At 42.5% G+C, this 23,157-nt stretch overlaps 2 protein-coding genes across 11 annotated transcripts in view; one reads left to right on the top strand and one right to left on the bottom strand.

Moving 5' to 3' along the window:
• Positions 1–8,514, top strand: part of LOC130411273 (histone-lysine N-methyltransferase PRDM9-like) — a 45,242-nt gene extending 36,728 nt beyond the window's left edge. For all 3 annotated transcript variants that reach the window (XM_056735747.1, XM_056735750.1, XM_056735748.1), the window contains one exon: positions 6,846–8,514. In XM_056735747.1, coding sequence (XP_056591725.1) covers positions 6,846–7,669 — 824 coding nt within the window. In that variant the 3' untranslated portion in view covers positions 7,670–8,514. The remainder of the gene's footprint in view (positions 1–6,845) is intronic.
• Positions 8,515–17,228: 8,714 nt separating this feature from the next.
• LOC130411274 (uncharacterized) overlaps positions 17,229–23,157 on the bottom strand; it is a 30,391-nt gene continuing 24,462 nt past the window's right edge. For 4 of the 8 annotated variants that reach the window (XM_056735751.1, XM_056735756.1, XM_056735752.1 and 1 more), the window contains exons 2-3: positions 21,836–21,949; positions 17,229–21,773 (exon numbers count right to left, since the gene is read on the bottom strand). In XM_056735751.1, the coding sequence (XP_056591729.1) occupies positions 19,652–20,845 (1,194 nt within the window). In that variant the 5' untranslated portion in view covers positions 20,846–21,773; positions 21,836–21,949 and the 3' untranslated portion in view covers positions 17,229–19,651. Of the gene's footprint in view, positions 21,950–23,157 lie in introns of all 8 variants that reach the window. The other 4 variants (XM_056735753.1, XM_056735755.1, XM_056735754.1 and 1 more) reach the window with 3 other exon arrangements.

Raw genomic sequence — 23,157 nt, forward strand, 5'->3', positions numbered from 1 at the left:
TAAGTAGGTGCTAAACCGTTCAGGGCTTTGTAAGTAATTAAAATAATTTTAAAATCAATGCGATACTTAATGGGTAGCCAGTGAAGCGATGATAAAACTGGGGTTATGTGATCGTATTTTCTTGACCTAGTAAGAACTCTGGCAGCTGCATTCTGAACTAACTGTAGTTTGTTTATCGATGATACAGGACAACCACTAAGTAGAGCATTACAATAGTCAAGCCGTGAGGTCACAAATGCATGAATAAGCTTTTCTGCGTCTGCAACACATAAACTATTTCGTAATTTGGCAACATTTCTAAGGTGGAAGAAGGCTGTTTTTGTGATATTTGAGATGTGATTTTTAAATGACAGGTTGCCGTCTAATATAACGCCTAGGTCTTTAACTGTATTTGTTGGAGTAACAGTGCAGCTTTCAATTTGCAGGCTGTAATCGGAGATATTCGGTTTACTTAATTTTGGTGCTATAAGTAATATTTCTGTTTTGCTAGAGTTTAAAAGGAGGAAATTACTAGTCATCCAATGTTTTATGTCCTCGATGCACTCTGCCAGTTTGGATAGCTTAAAGGAATCATCTGGTCTTGATGAGATATATAGCTGAGTATCATCTGCATAACAGTGGAAGCTAATTCCATGTTTTCTAATAATGTTGCCGAGGGGCAGCATGTATATGGAGAAAAGCAAGGGTCCTAAAACCGATCCCTGTGGTAATCCATAATTGACTTGCGTAAGATTTGACGATTTCCCATTTAAATGGACGTATTGATATCGGTCTGTTAAGTAAGATCTGAACCATTGCAGTGCCTGTCCCTGAATACCGATATAATGGTGTAAACGATCTAGTAGTATTTTATGGTCTACAGTATCGAAAGCAGCACTAAGGTCAAGCAGGACTAAGAGTGAGATGTTTCCTTTATCTGAAGCAATAAGAAGGTCATTTGTAATTCTAACGAGCGCAGTTTCAGTGCTGTGATGCGGTCTAAAGCCAGACTGAAACTTTTCGTGCATGTCATTATTTTGTAGGAAGGTACACAGTTGAGTTGACACTACTTTTTCTAGTATTTTAGACAAGTACGGGAGATTTGAAATCGGTCTATAGCTTCCAAGTTCATTTGGGTCTAAATTTGGTTTTTTGATAAGAGGCTTAATTACAGCCAGTTTAAAGGGTCCTGGGACATGTCCTAGATTAATAGACGAGTTGATTATGTTACAAATGGGCTCAATTACAGCAGGTAGTAACTCTTTTAATAAAGTAGTCGGAATGGGGTCTAATAAGCATGTCGTCGGTTTGGATGTTGCAATAATTTTAATTAAATCTTCCTGATTTATAGGAGAAAAACACTCTAGCTTTTCTTTTTGTCTGACGGTTGAAACTAATTCTTCCGACAAACTTGGAGGTTTGGTTTTAGCTATGTTGTCTCGTATTATTTCGATTTTCTCTGTAAAAAATTTCATGAATTCATTGCTACCAAGGTGCGGCGGAATACCCAGGTCAGGTGGAGTCTGTTTGTTTGTTAATTTAGCAATTGTACTAAATAAAAACCTTGGATTGTTTTTGTTATTTTCTATGAGGTTACGGAAGTGCTCGGCTTTTGCTGCTTTTAGTGCCTTTTTGTAACAGCTTGCACTCTCTTTCCATGCAATTTTAAAGACCTCTAATTGGGTTTGTTTCCATTTTCGCTCCAGTTTACGCGTTTCTCTTTTTAGGGCGCGAGTGGTGTTATCATACCATGGTGCTATGTTCTTTTCATTTATCCTTTTTGACTTCATAGGTGCGACCGCTTCTAATGTATTAGAGAAAATAGTGCCCATGTTGCTGGTCATGTCATCGAGCAATTTTATATTCGTTGGAAAGGTAATTAGAGAAGTCAGATCTGGCAAGTTCTTTACGAAACTATCTTTAGTAGTTGAGGTGATTGTTCTACCTTGTCGATAACGAGATATACAACTGATTTCTGCAGTGCGCAGTGTACATATTATAAGATGGTGATCGGAAACATCGTCGCTTTGAGGTATAATATCGATATTGGTTAGATCGGCTCCGTGAGATATAATCAAGTCTAGGGTATGATTAAGGCGATGAGTAGGTCTATTGATGTATTGTGTTACACCACAAGAGTCTAGTAGTTCTTTAAACGCCACAGCTAATGGATCGTTAGCACTGTCTACGTGGATATTAAAATCTCCAACAATCAGTACTTTATCGACGTTAACCAATAGATCCGATAAGAAGTCTGCGAACTCTATCAGAAAATTAGTGTAAGGCCCAGGGGGTCTATACACAGTAACCAATGTAAGAGAGACCAATGATTTTTTACTTTTGTTTGGAACTGTTATGTTCAACGCAAGCATTTCAAATGATTTAAATGTATGCATTGTTCTCCGAGTAACGGTATGAAAGTCTCTAAATATTGTTGCGACACCACCACCTCGACCAACCGGACGTGGCTCATGAATATAACCGTAGCTTGGAGGAGTAGACTCATTTAGACCAAAATAATCATTTGGCTTAAGCCAGGTTTCAGTGAGGCAAAGTATATCAAAACTGTTGTCTGTGATCATTTCATTTACAATAACTGCCTTTGAATTTAGTGATCTAATATTAAGTAGCCCAAACTTTAGGCGTTGGTTTTGCTCATTAAATATATTGTCTTTTGGTTTAATCATGATAAGATTTTTTCTCTGACTTTTAAATAAATTATTATTTGGTTGTATTATTCGGGGGACAGACACAGTCTCTATGCATTTGAAAGCAGTAACATTCTTAACAGTTGGGTGAGAAGAACACAGACTGTAGTTAAAATTTGTACTTACTAGTCAAATGGTGCGTAGCGTCTTTGAGATGTTGTCAGACAGAATTTCCGCTCCAATGCTGCTGGGGTGCAGCCCGTCGGGGCGGAAAAGCCTTGGTCGCTCCCAGAACAGATCAAAATTATTTACAAAGAGCAGCTTCTGTTCAATACACCATGACATTAACCAATTATTAAGCATAAATAGTCTACTGAACTTTTCGTTCCCTCGTCGGTAAGTTGGAAGCGGCCCTGATACGATGATCCTCGCCGTGGGCGATGCGTTGCGAACAGTATCGACCAGACTCCTGAAGTCCCTCTTCAGGATCTCCGACTGCCGCATTCTCACATCATTCACCCCCGCGTGCAGAACTACGGCTCCTACTCTTGCATCCTCCTTCAGAATCGCAGTTACCTGCGCAGACACATCGAGAACACGGGCGCCAGGAAAACAGTGAGTGCGCACCTTACCTTCATTGAAGGAGGCGCGTACGTTCCGGACGATTGAGTCTCCGATGACCACAGCGTTGGATTTCGTCTCGCAGAGGGCGGCAAAGCGATTTCTCGTAGAAATCTCGAAGACCGGTCGCGGCGGTGGGGGAGAGGTCATCGCTCCGGTCCTGGATTTCGCCTTCCGCCGTGTGTGTGCAGGTGCAGGAGTGAAGTTCATTTCGGCTCGTCGTGATCTTGAAGCCTGGGCTCTGTGCATAGAAACACAGGGAGTAGAAGTGATAGGAGTATTACAATCACGTCGAACACTTACCGCAGCTTTGCGAGCGTCAGCCCGGGATGTTTCCATCGCCGTTTTACGTTCTCGCAGACGTGTTTGCCTCTCGAGTAGATCGTGGATCTGCTTCTCCAATACTTCCAGTTCTGACTGAAGTGCGAAGAAAGATTCATCATCTGCACTCAGAGGTAACGTTAAACACATATCTGAATCATTAGCCATTAGTGGTGTCATAATGAGAACAGTGAGTTAAGCAGTAAAGGCAATATTCAGAAACTAAAGGCTGGGAATGCTAACAGCCTGAGTGCTAATACTCAGGCTGAGTATTAGCTAATAACTTTGCGACCTTTTGCCACATTTCAGGCTTCAAACATAAAGATATGAAGCTGTAATTTTTGTGAAGAATCAACAACAAGTGGGACACAATCATGAAGTGGAACGAAATTTATTGGATATTTCAAACTTTTTTAACAAAAATGAAAAATTGGGCGTGCAAAATTATTCTGCCCCCTTAAGTTAATACTATGTAGCGCCACCTTTTGCTGCGATTACAGCTGTAAGTCGCTTTGGGTAAGTCTCTGTCATTTAGGCACATCGAGAGACTGAGATTTTTGCCCATTCCTCCTTGCAAAACAGCTCGAGCTCAGTGAGGTTGGTTGGAGAGCATTTGTGAACAGCAGTTTTCAGTTCTTTCCACAGATTCTCGATTGGATTCAGGTCTGGACTTTGACTTGTCCATTCTAACACCTGGATATGTTTATTTGTGAACCATTCAATTGTAGATTTTGCTTTATGTTTTGGATCATTGTCTTGTTGGAAGACAAATCTCCGTCCCGGTCTCAGGTCTTTTGCAGACTCCATCAGGTTTTCTTCCAGAATGGTCCTGTATTTGGCTCCATCCATCTTCCCATCAATTTTAACCATCTTCCCTGTCCCTGCTGAAGAAAAGCAGGCCCAAATCATGATGCTGCCACCACCATGTTTGACAGTGGGGATGGTGTGTTCAGGGAGATGACCTCTGTTGCTTTTACTCCAAACATAACGTTTTGCATTTTTGCCAAAAAGTTCGATTTTGGTTTCATCTGACCAGAGCACCTTCTTCCACATGTTTAGTGTGTCTCCCAGGTGGCTTGTGGCAAACTTTAAACAACACTTTTTATGGATATCTTTAAGAAATGGCTTTCTTCTTGCCACTCTTCCATATAGGCCAGATTTGTGCAGTATACGACTGATTGTGTCCTATGGACAGGGTCTCCCACCTCAGCTGTAGATCTCTGCAGTTCATCCAGAGTGATCATGGGCCTCTTGGCTGCATCTTTGATCAGCCTTCTCCTTGTATGAGCTGAAAGTTTAGAGGGACGGCCAGATCTTGGTAGATTTGCAGTGGTCTGATACTCCTTCCATTTCAATATTATTGCTTGCACAGTGCTCCTTGGGATGTTTAAAGCTTGGGAAATCTTTTTGTATCCAAATCCGGCTTTAAACTTCTCCACAACGGTATCTCGGACCTTTCTGGTGTGTTCCTTGTTCTTCATGATGCTCTCTGCGCTTTAAACGGACCTCTGAGACTATCACAGTGCAGGTGCATTTATACAGAGACTTGATAACACACAGGTGGATTCTATTTATCATCATTAGTCATTTAGGTCAACATTGGATCATTCAGAGATCCTCACTGAACTTCTGGGGAGAGTTTGCTGCACTGAAAGTAAGGGGGCTATAATTAATTTTGCACGCCCAATTTTTCAGTTTTTTATTTGTTAAAAAAGTTTGAAATATCCAATAAATTTCGTTCCACTTCATGATTGTGTCCCACTTGTTGTTGATTCTTCACAAAAGATTACAGTTTCATATCTTTATATTTGAAGCCTGAAATGTGGCAAAAGGTCGCAAAGTTCAAGGGGGCCGAATACTTTCGCAAGGCACTGTATATACATGAGCAGAATGGGGTACTTAAACACAGGATGATGATGTCCTTCTGCTAAAATCACTTCCAGCTCGGTCACTTCCTCTCTCGTAGAACTAAGAGGATTTTTCACTAAGTGATTAAAATGTGTTTAGTATGAAAACATTACAATTTTGGTAAAACCACATCACTATTGGGGAGCATTGTTAAGTTCCTCTGTGTTCATGCCTCTAGTAAGTGCAAAGGTTCACTGTGGTTTTCTTCATATTTGTTGATTTTCTTTGAAACGGATAGCCTAAAGTGCTTCTCCTTTTTGGTTGTCAACGTATGGTGAAGTGTTTGAATAATTAGACTCAAATTGTTGACAGAAATCCTATGTGCACCCTGAAGCAAAATGTCATTGTTGCCTATGGATGTTACATGCAGCGGATGTAACAGTCTGGCTGAGATTTTAGAGGATGTACGTCATTGTTTCGATAAGCTTCTGCAATTTAAGGAATATTTCTCTGTCCAGAGTTGCATTGTATTATTGATTGGTGAGTCGGACCGCTGCGCAAAGTCTTATTCAGCAAATACATTAAGTATATTCAGGTGTTAAACTGACCTCATTCTTTGGACACAAAACGTTACTGCAATAACCTCGAGCAGCAAATAATAATAATCGTAATAATAATAGTTTACATAGTCCCTGTTGAAAAAACAGCATATGCTGGTTCAGTAGGTTCTGAAGCATGGTAGCTAGTTTAAGCTGGTTTAAGATAGTCATTTGCTGGTCATGAGTTTATAACCAGCCAAGGACCAGTTTAAACCAGCTCAAACCAGCAACCATGCTTCGAAACCTCGCTAACCAGCATATGCTGTTTTTTTTTTCAACATTTGTACCCAACGGAAGAAAACGTTAACACTTCAGCAGTCCCTCAACGACTAGATTAAATAAACAAATCATTCTAAATTACTCTTAACTGACAATGGGTAACAGTCTAGGCAGCAAGAAACAAGGTATTGAGCAGACTTAAGTACTACTGCAGACTTCAACTGACTAATCGCGTTTCCTTAGTTAGCCGAGTAAGTGGGCAGTTTAAATTCACATACGGTCGCTGAACACAATAAATAAGAACTGAAAGAAACTGAAATAGGTAATTGAGAACGTTGTGTATATTGTGCAATAAGCAGTATTAAAGTACAGAATGTTTAGAGTAGGGATCTTCAGCCCTGCTCCTAGAGAGCTACCGTCCTGCAGACTGCAGCTCACACCCAGTTTCTAAACATCTTTTTGCAATTATCAAGCAACAGTGAATCTTCGGGACGGAAGCTCTCAATGAAGAGTAGAGGCGAAACAGGTCTGAAATGTATGACACCTTGTAATGTTTTGTCTTGTAATGTTGAATGAGGTTTGACTTCTTTTCCATTTTTGTCTTTTTTAGAGAACGGTGCCTGTCCAGTGTTTTCCTGCTCTGTGTGTTCATTGTCATTCACGGCTCAAACATATCTCCACAAACATATGAGAAGATGCCATCATGAGGAGTGTGACAAAATCCTGAAATGTGGAGAGACTGACAGTGAGGACATGGTACCTAAAACGACCTTGAAAACAGAACATGTATCATCTGATTATCTCTGCTCTACCACTCCAAACGAACTAAAAAACAGAGAAGGCAAGAAGAAAACTCATAATTGTGCAGATTGTGGGAAGAGTTTCTCTTTATTACGTTGTCTTATTGCACACAAGCGCACACATACAGGAGAGAAGCCTCATCACTGCACACAGTGTGGGAAGAGTTTCTCTCGGTTAGGTGATCTCCGTTCACATCAGCGTATACACACTGGAGAGAAGCCGTATCACTGCACACAGTGTGGTAAAAGTTTCTCTCATTTGGTTAATCTTATTGGACACCAACAAACACACACAGGAGAGAAGCCGTATCGCTGCACACAGTGTGGGAAGTGTTTCTCTCGGTCAAGTAATCTTAAAAGACATCTACGCTCACACACCGGAGAGAAGCCGTATCACTGCTCACAGTGTGGGAAGAGTTTCTCTCAGTCAAGTCACCTTATTGTACACCAGCAAACACACACAGATGAGAAGCCATATCACTGCACACAGTGTGAAAAGAATTTCTCTCGGTCGAGTTACCTTAGTAGACACCAGAAAACACACACAGGAGTGAACCTCTATTACTGTGTACCATGTGGAAAGAGTTTTAACAGGTTTGTTGGCCTTCAAAGACATCAGCAGAAACACAAATAAGTCATATCACTGCTTAAAGAAGAAACTGATGTCACTATTCAAAGCACAGTTTGATGACACTTATCAGAATATAAATAGATTTGAGAGTTCCCTTTCTGAAACTTAATCAACGTTGTGTAGGTGACTTTACAGATTGTGTGTAAATAAATCACGACGGAGGGTACCAGTCCCGTTGCTTTTAGCGATTGCAACACCTCCAACTATAGAATCAGCAGAGGTTGAAGTCTTAACGACTCCCATGACAAGCTATGTTGGATGTGAAATCCTTGTGCAAGCAGGATCTTATCTTCAGATTTCTCCCAGGCAGGCCTGGCTTGATGCCCTCTTGAAACCTTTCTTTGGTGCTTGTGGTCCTTTAGAGATTTCCTTGTTGGTAGTCCATATGAAGTTATTTCTGCTGTCTTCCTCTAAACAGAGACCTAATCTGTTTCCTTCAATGAGGTTGGTCGGTTCCTCCTTTCGGCAGTCCTTTGTTCCGGGGTTCAGCCAGATGTGTTACCTCGTGTGTTATAAAGTGCATCTGTGGTATTTCCACATGTAAACTCCCCTGGCAAGGAGACTGCCATGCAAATTGTATTTGAGTGATTGGTCTCCCAAGCCCAAACCACTAGTCAAATCAATATTTTAATTTGTTTTTATTTTTGTTCCTTTTCAGTTCTTCAAGAAAATTATAATTTGTCAATGTGAATTGTGATTTGAAAATAAATGTTGAAAATGTATTCACAAACCTAATCATGGACCATGTATACAATCATTAATTCTGTGTATTGTTTCATCGCTATTGAGTACTTTATGTAATTCTGCTTTTTAAGTTTTAATAAATTGCACACCAAGAAGGCACCATAGGACACTTGCCCTTTTTTGTCTGATTTGAACAGTTTTCTTGTAGCCTAATAAATCACATTACTTGATAGATGACATTTGTAAGAATGTAAACTTCTTATGTCCCCTTGTCTAAACAATATTCTACGGTTGAAGAGTCTAGTCGACGGAACACACAGAGTTTGCAGATCTGGAGACAAAGTTTGACACAGACACCAGATGCTTGTTCAATCAGAGTCCAATAGTTTTAAGGACTAATATTTATAAGCTTGAAACAGGAGGTGTCATATAAAACCACCAGACTTTCTGTTTAGTCTTATTCCTCCTGAACAATCAGATATGATCACGTATTTGATATTACAATATCAAAACAATTGTCCCTAGACATCATTAGGAACCTTGAGATGGAGAAGAACAGATACTTATATCAACATAAGACAGCATAAGATACGATACAACTTTCAACGAGGTTAAACAACAAGAAAGTAAGGCACATCTTATATCAATAAAAACTAATATTAATAGGAATGAATACGAATGAACTCCTGAGATAGGCGCAGGCTCCCCGTGACCCGACGTAGTTCGGATAAGCGGTAGAAAAAGGAATGGAATGGAATGAATACGAATGAATACATATGATATATGGACTTTGTATTAAACACAGATGCAATATTTGTAGAGGACAGGATGGAATCCAGATTTTCACAATGTCAGGTAAATTCGTTATGTGCACCGTCATTGATACATGTGTTTCATTTTTTTGAATGAAATGGTGATTTAGTCTGAGTTTGGGCTCCTGCCTTTGCGGCTTCATCAGCCCTTCTGTTGCCTATAGCCTGTTCATCCTCCCCCGAAGCGTGACACTTGACCTTAACTATGGCCACTTCGAGCGGAAGCTGAACTGCTTCAGTTAACTGTCCTATCAGATTTGCATGTGCTATTGGCTTTCCATCAGCGTTTTGAAACTTCTTGCTTCCCACATTTTGGCACAATGGTGAAGAATACTCCACGCTTTACCTAGAGTCTGTGTAAATTGTTACTCTCCTTCCTGTCATCAGCTCACAGGCCCATATTAATGCTATCAACTCTGCTGCTTGAGCCGAATTGAGCCGAATTGAAAGCTTCTTTCACCTCTCCTGAGACATAGTCCCTCCTGCGTGTCCTAGGTCTTCCCTGGGGTCTCCTCCCGGTGGGACATGCCCAGGACACCTTCCCGGGAAGGCGTCCAGGGGCATCCGGAAAAGATGCCCGAGTCACCTCAGCTGGCCCCTCTCGATGTGAAGGAGCAGCGGATCTACTCTGAGCTCCTCCCGAGTGATCAAGCTTCTCACCCTAGCTCTAAGGGATCGCCCAGCCACCCTGCGGAGAAAGCTCATTTCGGCCGCCTGTATCCGGGATATTGTCCTTTCGGTCATGACCCACAGCTCATGACTATAGGTGAGAGTGGGAACGTAGATTGACCGGTAAATCGAGAGCTTCGCCTTGCTGCTCAGCTCCTTCTTCACCACGACAGACCGGTACAGCGATCCGCATTACTGCAGAAGCTGCACCGATCCGTCTGTCAATCTCCCGTTCCATCCTTCCCTCACTCGTGAACAAGACCCCCAGATACTTGAACTCCTCCACTTGAGGCAGGAACTCTCCACCTACCTGAAGTGAGCAAGCCACCCTTTTCCGACTGAGAACCATGGCCTCAGATTTGGAGGTGCTGATTCTCATCCCAGTCGCTTCGCACTCGGCTGCAAACCGTCCCAGTGCATGCTGAAGGTCCTGGTCTGATGCAACCAGCACGACGACATCATCTGCAAAGAGCAGAGATGAAATCGTGTGGTCCCCAAACCCAATGCCCTCCGGCCCCTGGCTGCGCCTAGACATTCTGTCCATAAAAATTATGAACAGAACCGGCGACAAAGGGCAGCCCTGCCGGAGTCCAACATGCACCGGGAACAAGTCTGACTTCCTGCCGGCAATGCGAACCAAGCTCCTGCTCCGGTCGTACAGGGACCGGATAGCCCTTAGCAAAGGGTCCCGAATCCCATACTCCCGGAGCACCCTCCACAAGATGTCGCAAGGGACACAGTCGAATGCCTTCTCCAAATCCACAAAACACATGTGGATTGGTTGGGCAAACTCCCATGAACCCTCCAGCACCCTGGAGAAGGTATAGAGCTGGTCCAGTGTTCCAAGACCGGGACGGAAACCACACTGTTCCTCCTGAATCCGAGGTTCTACCATTGGCCGGATTCTCCTCTCCAGTACCCTGTCCATAGACTTTCCCGGGGAGGCTGAGAAGTGTGATCCCTGATAGTTCGAGCACACCCTCCGGTCCCCCTTCTTAAAAAGAGGGACCACCACCCCGGGCTGCCAGTAGAAAGGGCACTGTCCCCGACCCCCACGCGATGCTGCAGAGGCGTGTCAGCCAATTCAGCCCCACAACATCCAGAGACTTGAGGTACTCAGGGCGGATCTCGTCCACCCCCGGTGCCCTGCCACAGAGGAGTTTCTTGACTACCTCGGTGACTTCGGCCCGAGTGATGGTCGAGTCCGCGTCCGAGCCCTCAGCCTCAGCTTCCTCAATGGAAGAGGACCCCTCCTGAGGCGCCGGACGGTTTGCCAGAATCTCTTTGAGGCCGACCGATAGTCCTTCTCCATGGCCTCACCGAATTCCTCCCAGGCCCGAGTTTTTGCCTCCCCAACCATCAAGGCTGCCGTCCGCTTGGCCTGTCGGTACCTGTCAGCTGCCTCTGGAGTCCCACAAGCCAGCCAGGCCCGATAGGACTCCTTCTTCAGCTTGATGGCATCCCTTACTTCTGGTGTCCACCACCGGGTTTGGGGATTGCCGCCTCTACAGGCACCGGAGACCTTACGGCCACAGCCGCGTTGACAATGGAGGTGGAGAACATAGTCCACTCGGACTCAATATCTCCAGACTCCCTCGGGATCTGGTCGAAGCTCTGCCGGAGGTGGAAGTTGAAGATCTTTCTGACAGGCAATTCGGCCAAATGTTCCCGACAGACCCTCACAGTATGTTTGGGTCTGCCGGGGCTGTCCAGCTTCCTCCCTCGCCATCGGATCCAACTCACCACCAGGTGGAGATCAGTTGACAGCTCCGCCCCTCTCTTCACCCGAGTATCCAAGACATACGGCCACAGGTCAGATGAAACAACCACAAAGTCGATCATTGACCTCCGGCCAAGGGTGTCCTGGTGCCATCTGCACTGATGGACACCCTTATGCTTGAACATGGTGTTCGTTATGGCCAAACTGTGACTTGTGTGCGCCTATGGGCCAAATGGCAGTGTAGAGTACCCGGCCTTCTTGGAGACTGTGGGAGGGGTGCTGGAAAGCGCCCCGACTGGGGACTCCGTCGGTCTGCTGGGGGACTTCAACGCCCATGTGAGCAACGACAGTGATACCTGGAGGGGCGTGATTGGGAGGAACGGCCCCCCTGATCTGAAACCGAGTGGTGTTCTGTTATTGTGTTTGCATGTTGTGTAAAATTGCACCTATCTGATGGGATGCATTTAATATTAAAGGGTGTGACAGCACAGTTTTCTCAGCCATCTGTACAATCAGAGCAGCTGCAGCCACAGCACGAAGACATGCTGGCATACCTGTGACTATGTTATCTAACTTCTTAGAAAGGTATGCAACTGGCCTATATGTTGAGCCATGCAGTTCCAACAGGACCCCTAAAGCTGCACCCACTGCCTCCCTAGCATGCAAGTGAAAAGGCTTGGTGTAGTCTGGCAGGCCCAATGCTGGTGCGGTTGTGATGGCTGCTTTCAAGCCCCAGTTCATCTGCTTCCGCAGTCCACTCCAATGGTGTGTTTGGTGGAGCTTTGTGATCGATCAGACCCCTCAGGTGCCTATGGTGAATCGCGCAGTCAGGTATCCACTGTCTACAATAGTTAATTAGTCCCAGAAAGCTTTGTAGCTGCTGCACTGTTCGTGGGGACTTAACCTTTCTTATCAGCTGGACCCTATCTGTGGATATTGCTCTGAGACCCTGCATCAGCACATGTCCCAAATAGGTCACCTTAGTTCTGACCCATTGCAGTTTCTCTTTCAAGGCTTTAAAACCTCTTTCAGCCAGTACATTGCAAACAATTATAGATGCTTTTTCTCAGTCCTCCTCCGTCTCCCCCGACACGAGGATGTCATCTGCAAACTGATGAACACAAACTGATGAAGGCAGATCAGTCATTTTGGCCAAAGTTCTGTGCACTGCTGCAGAAAAGACAGCGGGTGAGTCTACATAGCCCTGAGCAAGGTGTTTCCACGAATATTGCTGTCCTTTAAATGTAAAAGCTAACAAAGGCTGAGTATCTGGGTGTACAGGTACAGAGAAAAAGGCTGAACACAAATCTATTACTGTGAAATACTTGTGCGAATGTGGCACTGAATTCATAACTGTCAAAACATCAGGCACAATTGGTGCGAGTGGTATGATTAACTGATTAACTGCTCTTAAATCTTGAGTTAATCTCCAAGTTTTCCCATTAGCTTTCACAACAGGATTAATTGGTGTGTTATAGGGTGAATGTGTTTGTTCGAGGACACCCTGCTTGACAAAATTTTCAATCAAATGTTGAATTCCTTGTTCCTTATCTTTAGACAAAGGGTATTGTTTAATGTAGACAGGTTTGTTTGTTTTAAGTTTAGCCCTGTAAGGTTCCATATCAATGAAACCGGTGTCATCCCTGAACTGAGACCATAACAAAGGGTTAATCATGGTGTTCACCCCAGTAGGCATGCTTCCACCGGAGACAGATACCCTTGAGCCGCTTATCAGTCCACTTGTAAAACAACTTTCTTTATGATCGGTAAACCTAATATCCATGCCTAATTTATGCATCATATCATGACCTAAAAGATTTAGTGGAGCACCTGGAATAATGTATTCAATCTTCAATCCATGCTTTCTTAAAACGCACAAAAATTTGAGCAGCTGAGTCTCTCTTGCTGGCTGTTTCAAAAGATAAGTCCTGTTGATTCCCTAGACATTTATCAAGAAACACTCTTATCTGTCTAAAAAAATATTTCAACATCTGTAGAAGTTTCCCAAACAACGCATGTGGGTTTGCCCCCGTATCCCTGTTTGTGATTTTATCATTTTCAATTGATAATTGTGGGGAAGGCAAACTTTTCTTATCGGTCTATCATTTAGCGTGTTTCCAGCGCATACCCAAACCATTGAATTTTGAGGGTTTGTAGTTACATTAGGTTTATCAATTAACTTTTCCGGTTTCGTCGACAGTGATTGTGCAGAGGGAGAAGTCTGTGTTTGGTAAGGGGCAGTGTATCCCGGCAGCTTTTCTAATGGCCACTGGTTTTGATTTGCATACGTACCATTTTAGTTTTTTCCGGACCCTGGTCCCAAACCTTTTCATGTCTTTCCATACTGCATAAGCTTTATTCATGTATGAATAATCCCATGTTGGATCTCCCCAGCCTTCATGTGACATACCCTTTGCCAATAACATACACTCATCAGAAAAGGACCCTTCCCTCGGATAGGGAATATCAATTTTCGTTTTTATTCCCTCCGACCATCCTGCGAGATTGCTATCATATGGATCTATATAAAATCCCTGATTATTTCTGTACATAAATGCCACTGGCGTTTCTCCCGGCAGTGGCCTTGAAACAGAATTTCCCATCTTACACTTCAAACCAGGCGGTGATAAAACAGTAAAGTACAGACAAAACAAAACAAAGAAAAACCCTTGTGTTCAATCGACCAACAGTTTCAACAACGCTGCATGTATTATATTGTGTTCAGAGGGGGATATTATATTCACCGTCCTTTTCTGACACCAATATTTCAATACATGCAGTAACAGTGATATCAATAACATTTTGTGAGTAACAAAGCCTCTACCTCAAAGCTAACACTTCGATCCCAAATTACAGTGTGATCATGACTGCCTTATATTCACATTCGTGCGTTAATAATTATTTTATTAATTATCGTTGCTAGCCTCGCTGTCACAACAATGGGAAGGGTATATATGATATATGAACTTTGTATTAAACACATATGCAATATTTGTAGAGGACAGGACGAAATCCAGATTCTCACAACATTGTAACAATACAACCATGTATAAATTACCAAATGACCCTGTCAGTCAACAGACACCAAGCAGATTGATTGGAGTCTCTAATCGCCATGATTGGCTCAAGAATCGTGAAGCAAAAGTTGTTTCCTTGAGCACAGATTGAAATTCAAGTCAAACAACCTGGCACTAAAAATCAAGCGAACATTTTTCTCTCGATTCTCTTGACTCCCCTAGAAGCTGCTTAATCGAAGTTCCATGCTTTTGATTTTACATTGATTTCACAGCATCAGTGTGACATTTTTGTATTAAGTGGCGTTTTAGGTAGTCAAGCTTCCACTCTGTCCACCTTTTCCCGGTTGAAAAATCTCCTTTGATTTCTGCTGGGGACCCACTTTTGCACACAACTCCATGGCTGAATATGTCGGACAATTTAACAGATTTACCAGGAACGTTTCTTCTTTTCGTTTCGCCATTTTTGCTGTGTCCCGCGTGGATGGCCGTCATCTGTGTGGTCTCAAACTACGCTGTGCGGGAGTCTGCTGCAGCCTGCGCAGGCGTGTGCAGCTTAAACATAACATTGCCCAAAATTCAACTTAATTCTACAATTTTCCATCTGTTATTTTGGAAGAGTCTTTGGCCACTTAAATGCTTCTCCTCACTCTGCATTAAGACAATGTAGACACATTCTCTTTCTGGAAGATTTTCATCAACTCCAGGCAATAAAAACTTATTGATCATCGCCCTGATGTTGAAAAGGGGATTTTTTTTTCAGTTTTTCTATTTCCTTATATTCACTTTTTACTTTTTGTAGCTCTATGTCATGGTCACCAATTGGAGTGCCCTGGATTGGAGCTATGAATGTTTACATGTTGTGTTCAATAAAAACATGAAAACGTATAATGTTTGTGCGGTATTAGTTTAAGCAGACTGTGTTTTTCTATTGTTGTGACTTAGATGAAGATCAGAACACATTTTATGACCAATTTATGAAGAAATCCAAGTATGCCCAAAGGGTTCACATACTTTTTCTTTCAACTGTATCTCTTGCACCGTTATCTATATAACCAGGTTTAGTCAGTCATTCTGAGTGGTTCCTGGTCAGGTTTCCCAGGTCCTTGTTTTGGTTTCTTAATTTGCAGTTTTTCAAGTTTTGAACATTTATCTGTGTTTTTGTCTGTTTATTGGATTATGTGTTTGGATTGCTCTTTGTATGTGTTTGCTCTGTTTGGATTTATAACCAGTGTTTTGGAGTTTATGCTTGGTAGTCTGTGGATTACCCTTAAACCAAATTTTTACTTTTGCGTTAGACCTACTTACGTAGACGACGTCATCGTGAACATTTAATGATGTTAATGGTTGACTTATGACTAACAAAGTTCGGGAGAAGCCAGACTATATAATTAAGACCGGCTGGTTCGCAATCAGCAATCATAGTCTACCCTATCAGCTCAAGTGAACCAGCAAATAAGTAGACATTACACAACCCAGCACCTTCCCGGCTCCTCTACTTGAGCTCTTGTTGATAGCAGGACTCCCAGGTGAGCAGGTGAGTTCTGGGTGTGGCCGGAACCCACTCCCCGGACAGCACGCCAAACACACATACTTTTACTACCCCTGCTATCTTCATTATCGTCTCAGGTGAACTTGTGAAAGCTCCTGCCTTGAGAGTGTGTGTTGCGCTGTACACTACTGAAACACTAGTTTGCTCTTTGTTTTCACAGGTTTGATATTTTGGATTTGTGTGTATACATTATATATATGGTTACATTTTTGGAGAGGTGCGTGTCTGGTTATATCGTAGGTTTCGTCGGCTAAGACGTAGTACCTTTGCACGAGCATAAACTGTACTTTAATCAACCCGCTGCAATTTGACCCTCAACCTCTCTGTGCAAATCTGAGCAAGGAAAATACAAAAACTTTTATCTTAGCCAGGAGGCGGGGATGACCCCATTGCTAGGACTTTTGAAGACTGTGATTAGATGGTTGAAATTGTGCCCTGACGTATAGGGTCTTTATAATTATTTCCGTTTACCACACTCAAGCACATGTAACTGGTCCTTCCTGACCGCTGTCACGACTGATAAATATGCGTTGTGTGTAATAACAACTGGACAACCAACAGCTCTGGCGATTTCAGGGAGGTTTATTTCTAAGTGTTCTGTGAATTATCTCAAATCAAATGTCACCATCTGGAATGACAAAAACCTTGTACACTTCCTACACAATATAAAAGGCATTAGAAGACCTGCACTCATCTAAAGCACACCAATCCACATAACATGCCTGATAGATTTCTTGACTAATGCAATCCACATAAAAACATAGTTTATCCCCTCTTAACACATATAACATAAACAAATAAGCATAGTTTTCCAATATCAGCTGAATTTGATCACTTTTAAAGAGAGCTTGTAAACCGCTTACCTCTCCCAAGAGCTCACCGCGAACTGAAGAGCAGCACCAAAACAACATTAACGACAAGTCCTCCCATAATAGTGTTAACAAAACATCTAGCAAATTATACAAAGTTAACAGAAATCAAAACAATTAAATGAGAGAAGGATTTTAGTGAAAATGCAGTAAATGTTTACATTAAAAACATTACATTTTTTTTTTACCCATTACACACACACTCATATCCTTTATTTTATTATTTACCATGTTTATGTCAATACATTTTATAGAAAATGAACAGTGACACAATAAGTTAATTTGCGTGCTATAAATGTTTGTGTGATTCCCATAGAAGTACCAAATCATGTCTGCTCCATTTCTCCAGTTGCTAAAGATGTAAATGTCATGATTACTTGTATTTCTGGTGCTATGGCATTTCTGCGCTTTCAATTCAATTCAATTCAAGTTTATTTATATAGCGCTTTTCACAATTTGTATTGTTTCAAAGCAGCTTTACAGGGGCAAACAGGAAAAACAGAAAAGTTACAACACAGCACAGTGCATGGTGTTTATACAACGAGTAAGATCATTCTAATAAATAATATCTCATTTCTAAATAAATAAATAAATGAATGAATGCAGTCTCCCGGTGAGCAGGCCAACACTGCCCTGCTGTGGCGAGGAACCCAAACTCCAATGATTGATTAATGGAGAAAAAAACCTCGGGAGAAACCAGGCTCAACCGGGAGGGCCAGATCCCCTCTGACGTGTCATAGCTGCACTCAAACTGGTGACATGTGATTTTAGTTTAGCATTTAATACCAAATATTGTAACTTCAGCATTAATAAGACAAATAGTCCGTCTTTGCTCTTGGTTGGGGATGTAGTGGTCTGAGCTTGGATGGTCCGATGGTAATATTTATCTTGGCTGGTGGTGGAATTGCCTTAGATGGAGCTGGGATGGTCAGTCAGTCTGCAGCTGTAGCTGGTGTAATCTCAAATTTGGGATGGGCATCTGTCGGTTGTCTGGAGATGGTGGAACTTCTTCCTACCTCGGGTTGGGCATCCCGAGGCAGAGGCGGAAAGAGAATAAGGAGAATAATTAGCGTAGCTGCTGTTCATTAACTATGCATTAAGTGAAAGCTTGGCTGAAAAGATGTGTCTTTAATCTAGATTTAAATTAGGAGAGTGTGTCTGACCCTCGAATAGTATCAGGAAGGCTATTCCAGAGTTTAGGTGCTACGTATGAGAAAGCTCGGCCCTACTTTGGTGGATTTTGTTCTTCTAGGTGTTGTCAAGTTTTGAGATCTTAGAGAGCGTGATGGGTTGTAACGTGATAAAAGCTCGGTTAAGTAAGTAGGTGCTAAACCGATCAGGGCTTTGTAAGTAATTAAAAGAATTTTAAAATCAATACGATACTTAATGGGTAGCCAGTGAAGCGATGATAAAACTGGGGTTATGTGATCGTATTTTCTTGACCTAGTAAGAACTCTGGCAGCTGCATTCTGAACTAACTGTAGTTTGTTTATCGATGATACAGGACAAGTAGAGCATTACAATAGTCAAGCCGTGAGGTCACAAATGCATGAATAAGCTTTTCTGCGTCTTTAAATATTAAACTATTTCATAATTTGGCAACATTTCTAAGGTGGAAGAAGGCTGTTTTTGTGATATTTGAGATGTGATTTTTAAATGACAGGTTGCCGTCTAATATAACACCTAGATCTTTAACTGTATTTGTTGGAGTAACAGTGCAGCTTTCAATTTGCAGGCTGTAATCGGAGATATTCTGTTTACTTGATTTTGGTGCTATAAGTAATATTTCTGTTTTGCTAGACTTTAAAAGGAGGAAATTACTAGTCATCCAATGTTTTATGTCCTCGATGCACTCTGCCAGTTTGGATAGTTTAAAGGAATCATCTGGTCTTGATGAGATATATAGCTGAGTATCATCTGCATAACAGTGGAAGCTAATTCCATGTTTTCTTATAATGTTGCCGAGGGGCAGCATGTATATGGAGAAAAGCAAGGGTCCTAAAACCGATCCCTGAGGTAATCCATAATTTACTTGCGTAAGATTTAACAATTTCCTATTTAAATGGACGTATTGATATTTGTCTGTTAAGTAAGATCTGAACCATTGCAGTGCCTGTCCCTGAATAAAGGTATAATTGTGTAAACGTAGTATTTTATGGACTACAGGATCGAAAGCATCACTAAGGTCAAGCAGGATTAAAAGTGAGATGTTGCCTTTATCTGATGCAATAAGGAGGTCATTTGTAATTCTAACGAGCGCAGTTTCAGTGCTGTGATGCAGTCTAAAGCCAGACTGAAACTTTTCGTTCATGTCATTATTTTGTAGGAAGGTACACAGTTGAGTTGACACTACTTTTTCTAGTATTTTAGACAAGTACGGGAGATTTGAAATCGGTCTATAGCTTACAAGTTCATTTGGGTCTAAGTTTGGTTTTTTGAGAAGAGGCTTAATTGTGCCAGCTTAAAGGGCCCTGGGACATGTCCTAGATTAATTGACCAGTTGATTATGTTACAAATGGGCTCAATTACAGCAGGTAGTAATTATTTTAATGAAGTAGTCGGAATGGGGTCTAATAAGCATGTCGTCGGTTTGTATGTTGCAATAATTGTAATTAAATCTTCCTGATTTATAGGAGAGAAACACTCTAGCTTTTACACTCTAACTCTAAACAAATTCTTCCGACACACTTGGAGGTTTGGTTTTAGCTATGTTGTCTCGTATTGTTTCGATTTTCTCAGTAAAAAACTTCATGAATTCATTGCTACCAAGGTGCGGCGGAATACCCAGGTCAGGTGGAGTCTGTTTGTTTGTTAGTTTAGCAATTGTACTAAATAAAAACCTTGGATTGTTTTTGTTATTTTCTATGAGATAATGGAAGTGCTCGGCTTTTGCTGCTTTTAGTGACTTTTTGTAACAGCTTGCACTCTCTTTCCATGCAATTTTAAAGACCTCTAATTGGGTTTGTTTCCATTTTCGCTCCAGTTTAAGCGTTTCTCTTTTTAGAGTGCGAGTGGTGTTATTATACCATGCTGCTATGATCCTTCCATTAATCCTTTTTGACTTCATAGGTGCGACCGCTTCTAATGCAATAGAGAAAATGGTGCCCATGTTGCTGGTCATGTCATCGAGCGATTCTATATTAGTTGGAAAGGCTATTAGAGGAGTCAGATCTGGCAAGTTCTTTACGAAACTATCTTTAGTAGTTGAGGTGATTGTTCTACCTTGTCGATAACGAGATATACAACTGATTTCTGCAGTGCGCAGTGTACATGTTATAAGATGGTGATCGGAAACATCGTCGCTTTGAGGTATAACATCGATATTGGTTAGATCGGCTCCGTGAGATATAATCAAGTCTAGGGTATGATTAAGGCGATGAGTAGGTCTATTGAAGTATTGTTTTACACCACAAGAGTCTAGTAGTTCTTTAAACGCCACAGCTGATGGATCGTTAGCAATATCTACGTGGATATTAAAATCTCCAACAATCAGTACTTTATCGACGTTAACCAATAGATCCGATAAGAACTCTGCGAACTCTATCAGAAAATTAGTGTAAGGCCAAGGGGGTCTATACACAGTAACCAATGTAAGAGAGACCAATTGTTTTTTACTTTTATTTGGAACAGTTATGTTCAACGCAAGCACTTCAAATGATTTAAATGTATGCATTGTTCTCCGAGTAACGGTAAGAAAGTCTCTAACGATTGTTGCGACACCACCACCTTGACCAACCGGACGTGGCTCATGAATATAACCGTAGCTTGGTGGAGTAGACTCATTTAGAATGAAGTAATCATTTGGCGTAAGCCAAGTTTCAGTAAGGCAGAGTATATCAAAACTGTTGTCTGTGATCATATCATTTACAATAACTGCCTTTGGATTTAGTGATCTAATATTAAGTAGCCCAAACTATAGGCGTTGGTTTTGCTCATTAAACATATTGTCTTATGGTTTAATCATGATAAGATTTTTTCTCTGACTTTTAAATAAATTATTATTTGGTTGTATTATTCGGGGGACAGACACAGTCTCTATGCATTTGAAAGCAGTAACATTCTTAACAGTTGGGTGAGAAGAACACAGACTGTAGTTAAAATTTGTACTTACTAGTCAAATGGTGCGTAGCGTCTTTGAGATGTTGTCAGACAGAATTTCCGCTCCAATGCTGCTGGGGTGCAGCCCGTCGGGGCGGAAGAGCCTTGGTCGCTCCCAGAACAGATCAAAATTATTTACAAAGAGCAGCTTCTGTTCAATACACCATGACATTAACCAATTATTAAGCGTAAATAGTCTACTGAACTTTTCGTTCCCTCGTCGGTAAGTAGGAAGCGGCCCTGATACGATGATCCTCGCCGTGGGCGATGCGTTGCGAACAGTATCGACCAGACTCCTGAAATCCCTCTTCAGGATCTCCGACTGTCGCATTCTCACATCATTCACCCCCGCGTGCAGAACTACGGCTCCCAATCTTTCGTCGTCCTTCAGAATCGCAGTTACCTGCGCAGAGACATTGAGAACACGGGCGCCAGGAAAACAGTGAGTGCGCACCTTACCTTCATTGAAGGAGGGGCGTACTTTCCGGACGATTGAGTCTCCGATGACAACAGCGTTGGATTTCGTCTCGCAGAGGGCAGCATAGCGATTTCTCGTAGAAATCTCGAAGACCGGTCGTGGCGGTGGGGGAGAGTTCATCGCTCCGGTCCTGGATTTCGCCTCCTGCCGTGCGTGTGCAGGTGCAGGAGTGAAGTTCATTTCGGCTCGTCGTGTTCTTGAAGCCTGGGATCTGTGCATAGAAACACACGGAGTAGAAGTGATAGGAGCATTACAATCACGTCGAACACTTACCGCAGCTTTGCGAGCGTCAGCCCGGGATGTTTCCAGCGCCATTTTTCGTTCTCGCAGACGTGTTTGCCTCTCGAGTAGATCGTGGATCTGCTTCTCCAATGCTTCCAGTTCTGACTGAAGTGCGAAGAAAGATTCATCATCTGCACTTAGAGGTAACGTTAAACACATATCTGAATCATTAGCCATTAGTGGTGTCATAATGAGAACAGTGGGTTAAGCAGTAGAGGCAATATTCAGAAAAATAAAGGCTGGGAATGCTAACAGCCTGAGTGCTAATATCGAATGGTCTTACAAAACAAATTTATCTGTGCGTTATATTACGATATTTGGTATGGGATACACTTAAGGATAGGTTTAACCCTCTGAGAGTTATCAATTTAGAACATAAATATTAAGAAATAACAGGAATTGGTGTTGGTGTCTTTGCCTATGCTCATCCACTGCAACGGCGCGTGGTCGGTTACCAGGGTGAAACTACGTCCTAGGAGATAGTACCTTAGCTCCAGGACTGCCCACTTTATGGACAGGGCCTCCATCTCCACCGTAGCACATCGCTACTCTGCTGGAGTCACTTTGACTAATATACACCACGTGGTGTTCTGTTCCATCCTTCATTTGGGACAGCACTGCTCCCAATCCGGTGTTCGATGCGTCTGTCTGTAGGATGAAGGGTCAGCCGAGGTTTAGGGCGTGTCGGATCGGGGACGATACCAAGGCTTCCTTGAGGGTCTGAAATGCTTGTTCCATCTCTGGGTTCCACTTCACCTTTTCTGGCTGCTCCTTCCTGGTTAGGTCGGTCAGGGGACTGGCTATGGTTGAAAAGTTGGGGATAAAGCACCGAAAGTACCACGCTAAGCCTAGTAAGGCACGTACAAGGGATTTGTTGTGGGGTCGGGGGGCGTTGCGTACGGCTTCCACCCTTTTTCACCTGGGGTTGGATCAACCCTCCTCCGACCCTATATCCCAGGTACTGGGCTTTGGGGAGTCCGAGGTACCATTTCATGGGATTCGCTGTTAAGCCTGCCTTCCTAAGATCCATCAGCACTCTCCACAAACTATCCAGATGGGTGTCCCAGGTCCCCGAGTGGATAACAAGATCATCAATGTGTTCAGCAACAATATGTCCATCAGCCGCTGAAATGTGGCAGGTGCTCTGTGTAGTCTGTACGGTAGGACTGTATACTGCCAGTGTCCAGTTGGTGTACTGAATGCTGTCTTCTCCCGGGCCTCAGGAGCAAGGGGCACCTGCCAATATCCCTTCGTAAGATCAAGCGTGGTGATAAAACGTGCCTTTCCCAGCCCGTCCAGGAGTTCATCCACCC

This window comes from Triplophysa dalaica, chromosome 22 (genome assembly GCF_015846415.1).
Source record: "Triplophysa dalaica isolate WHDGS20190420 chromosome 22, ASM1584641v1, whole genome shotgun sequence".
NCBI classification, from domain to species: domain Eukaryota; kingdom Metazoa; phylum Chordata; class Actinopteri; order Cypriniformes; family Nemacheilidae; genus Triplophysa; species Triplophysa dalaica.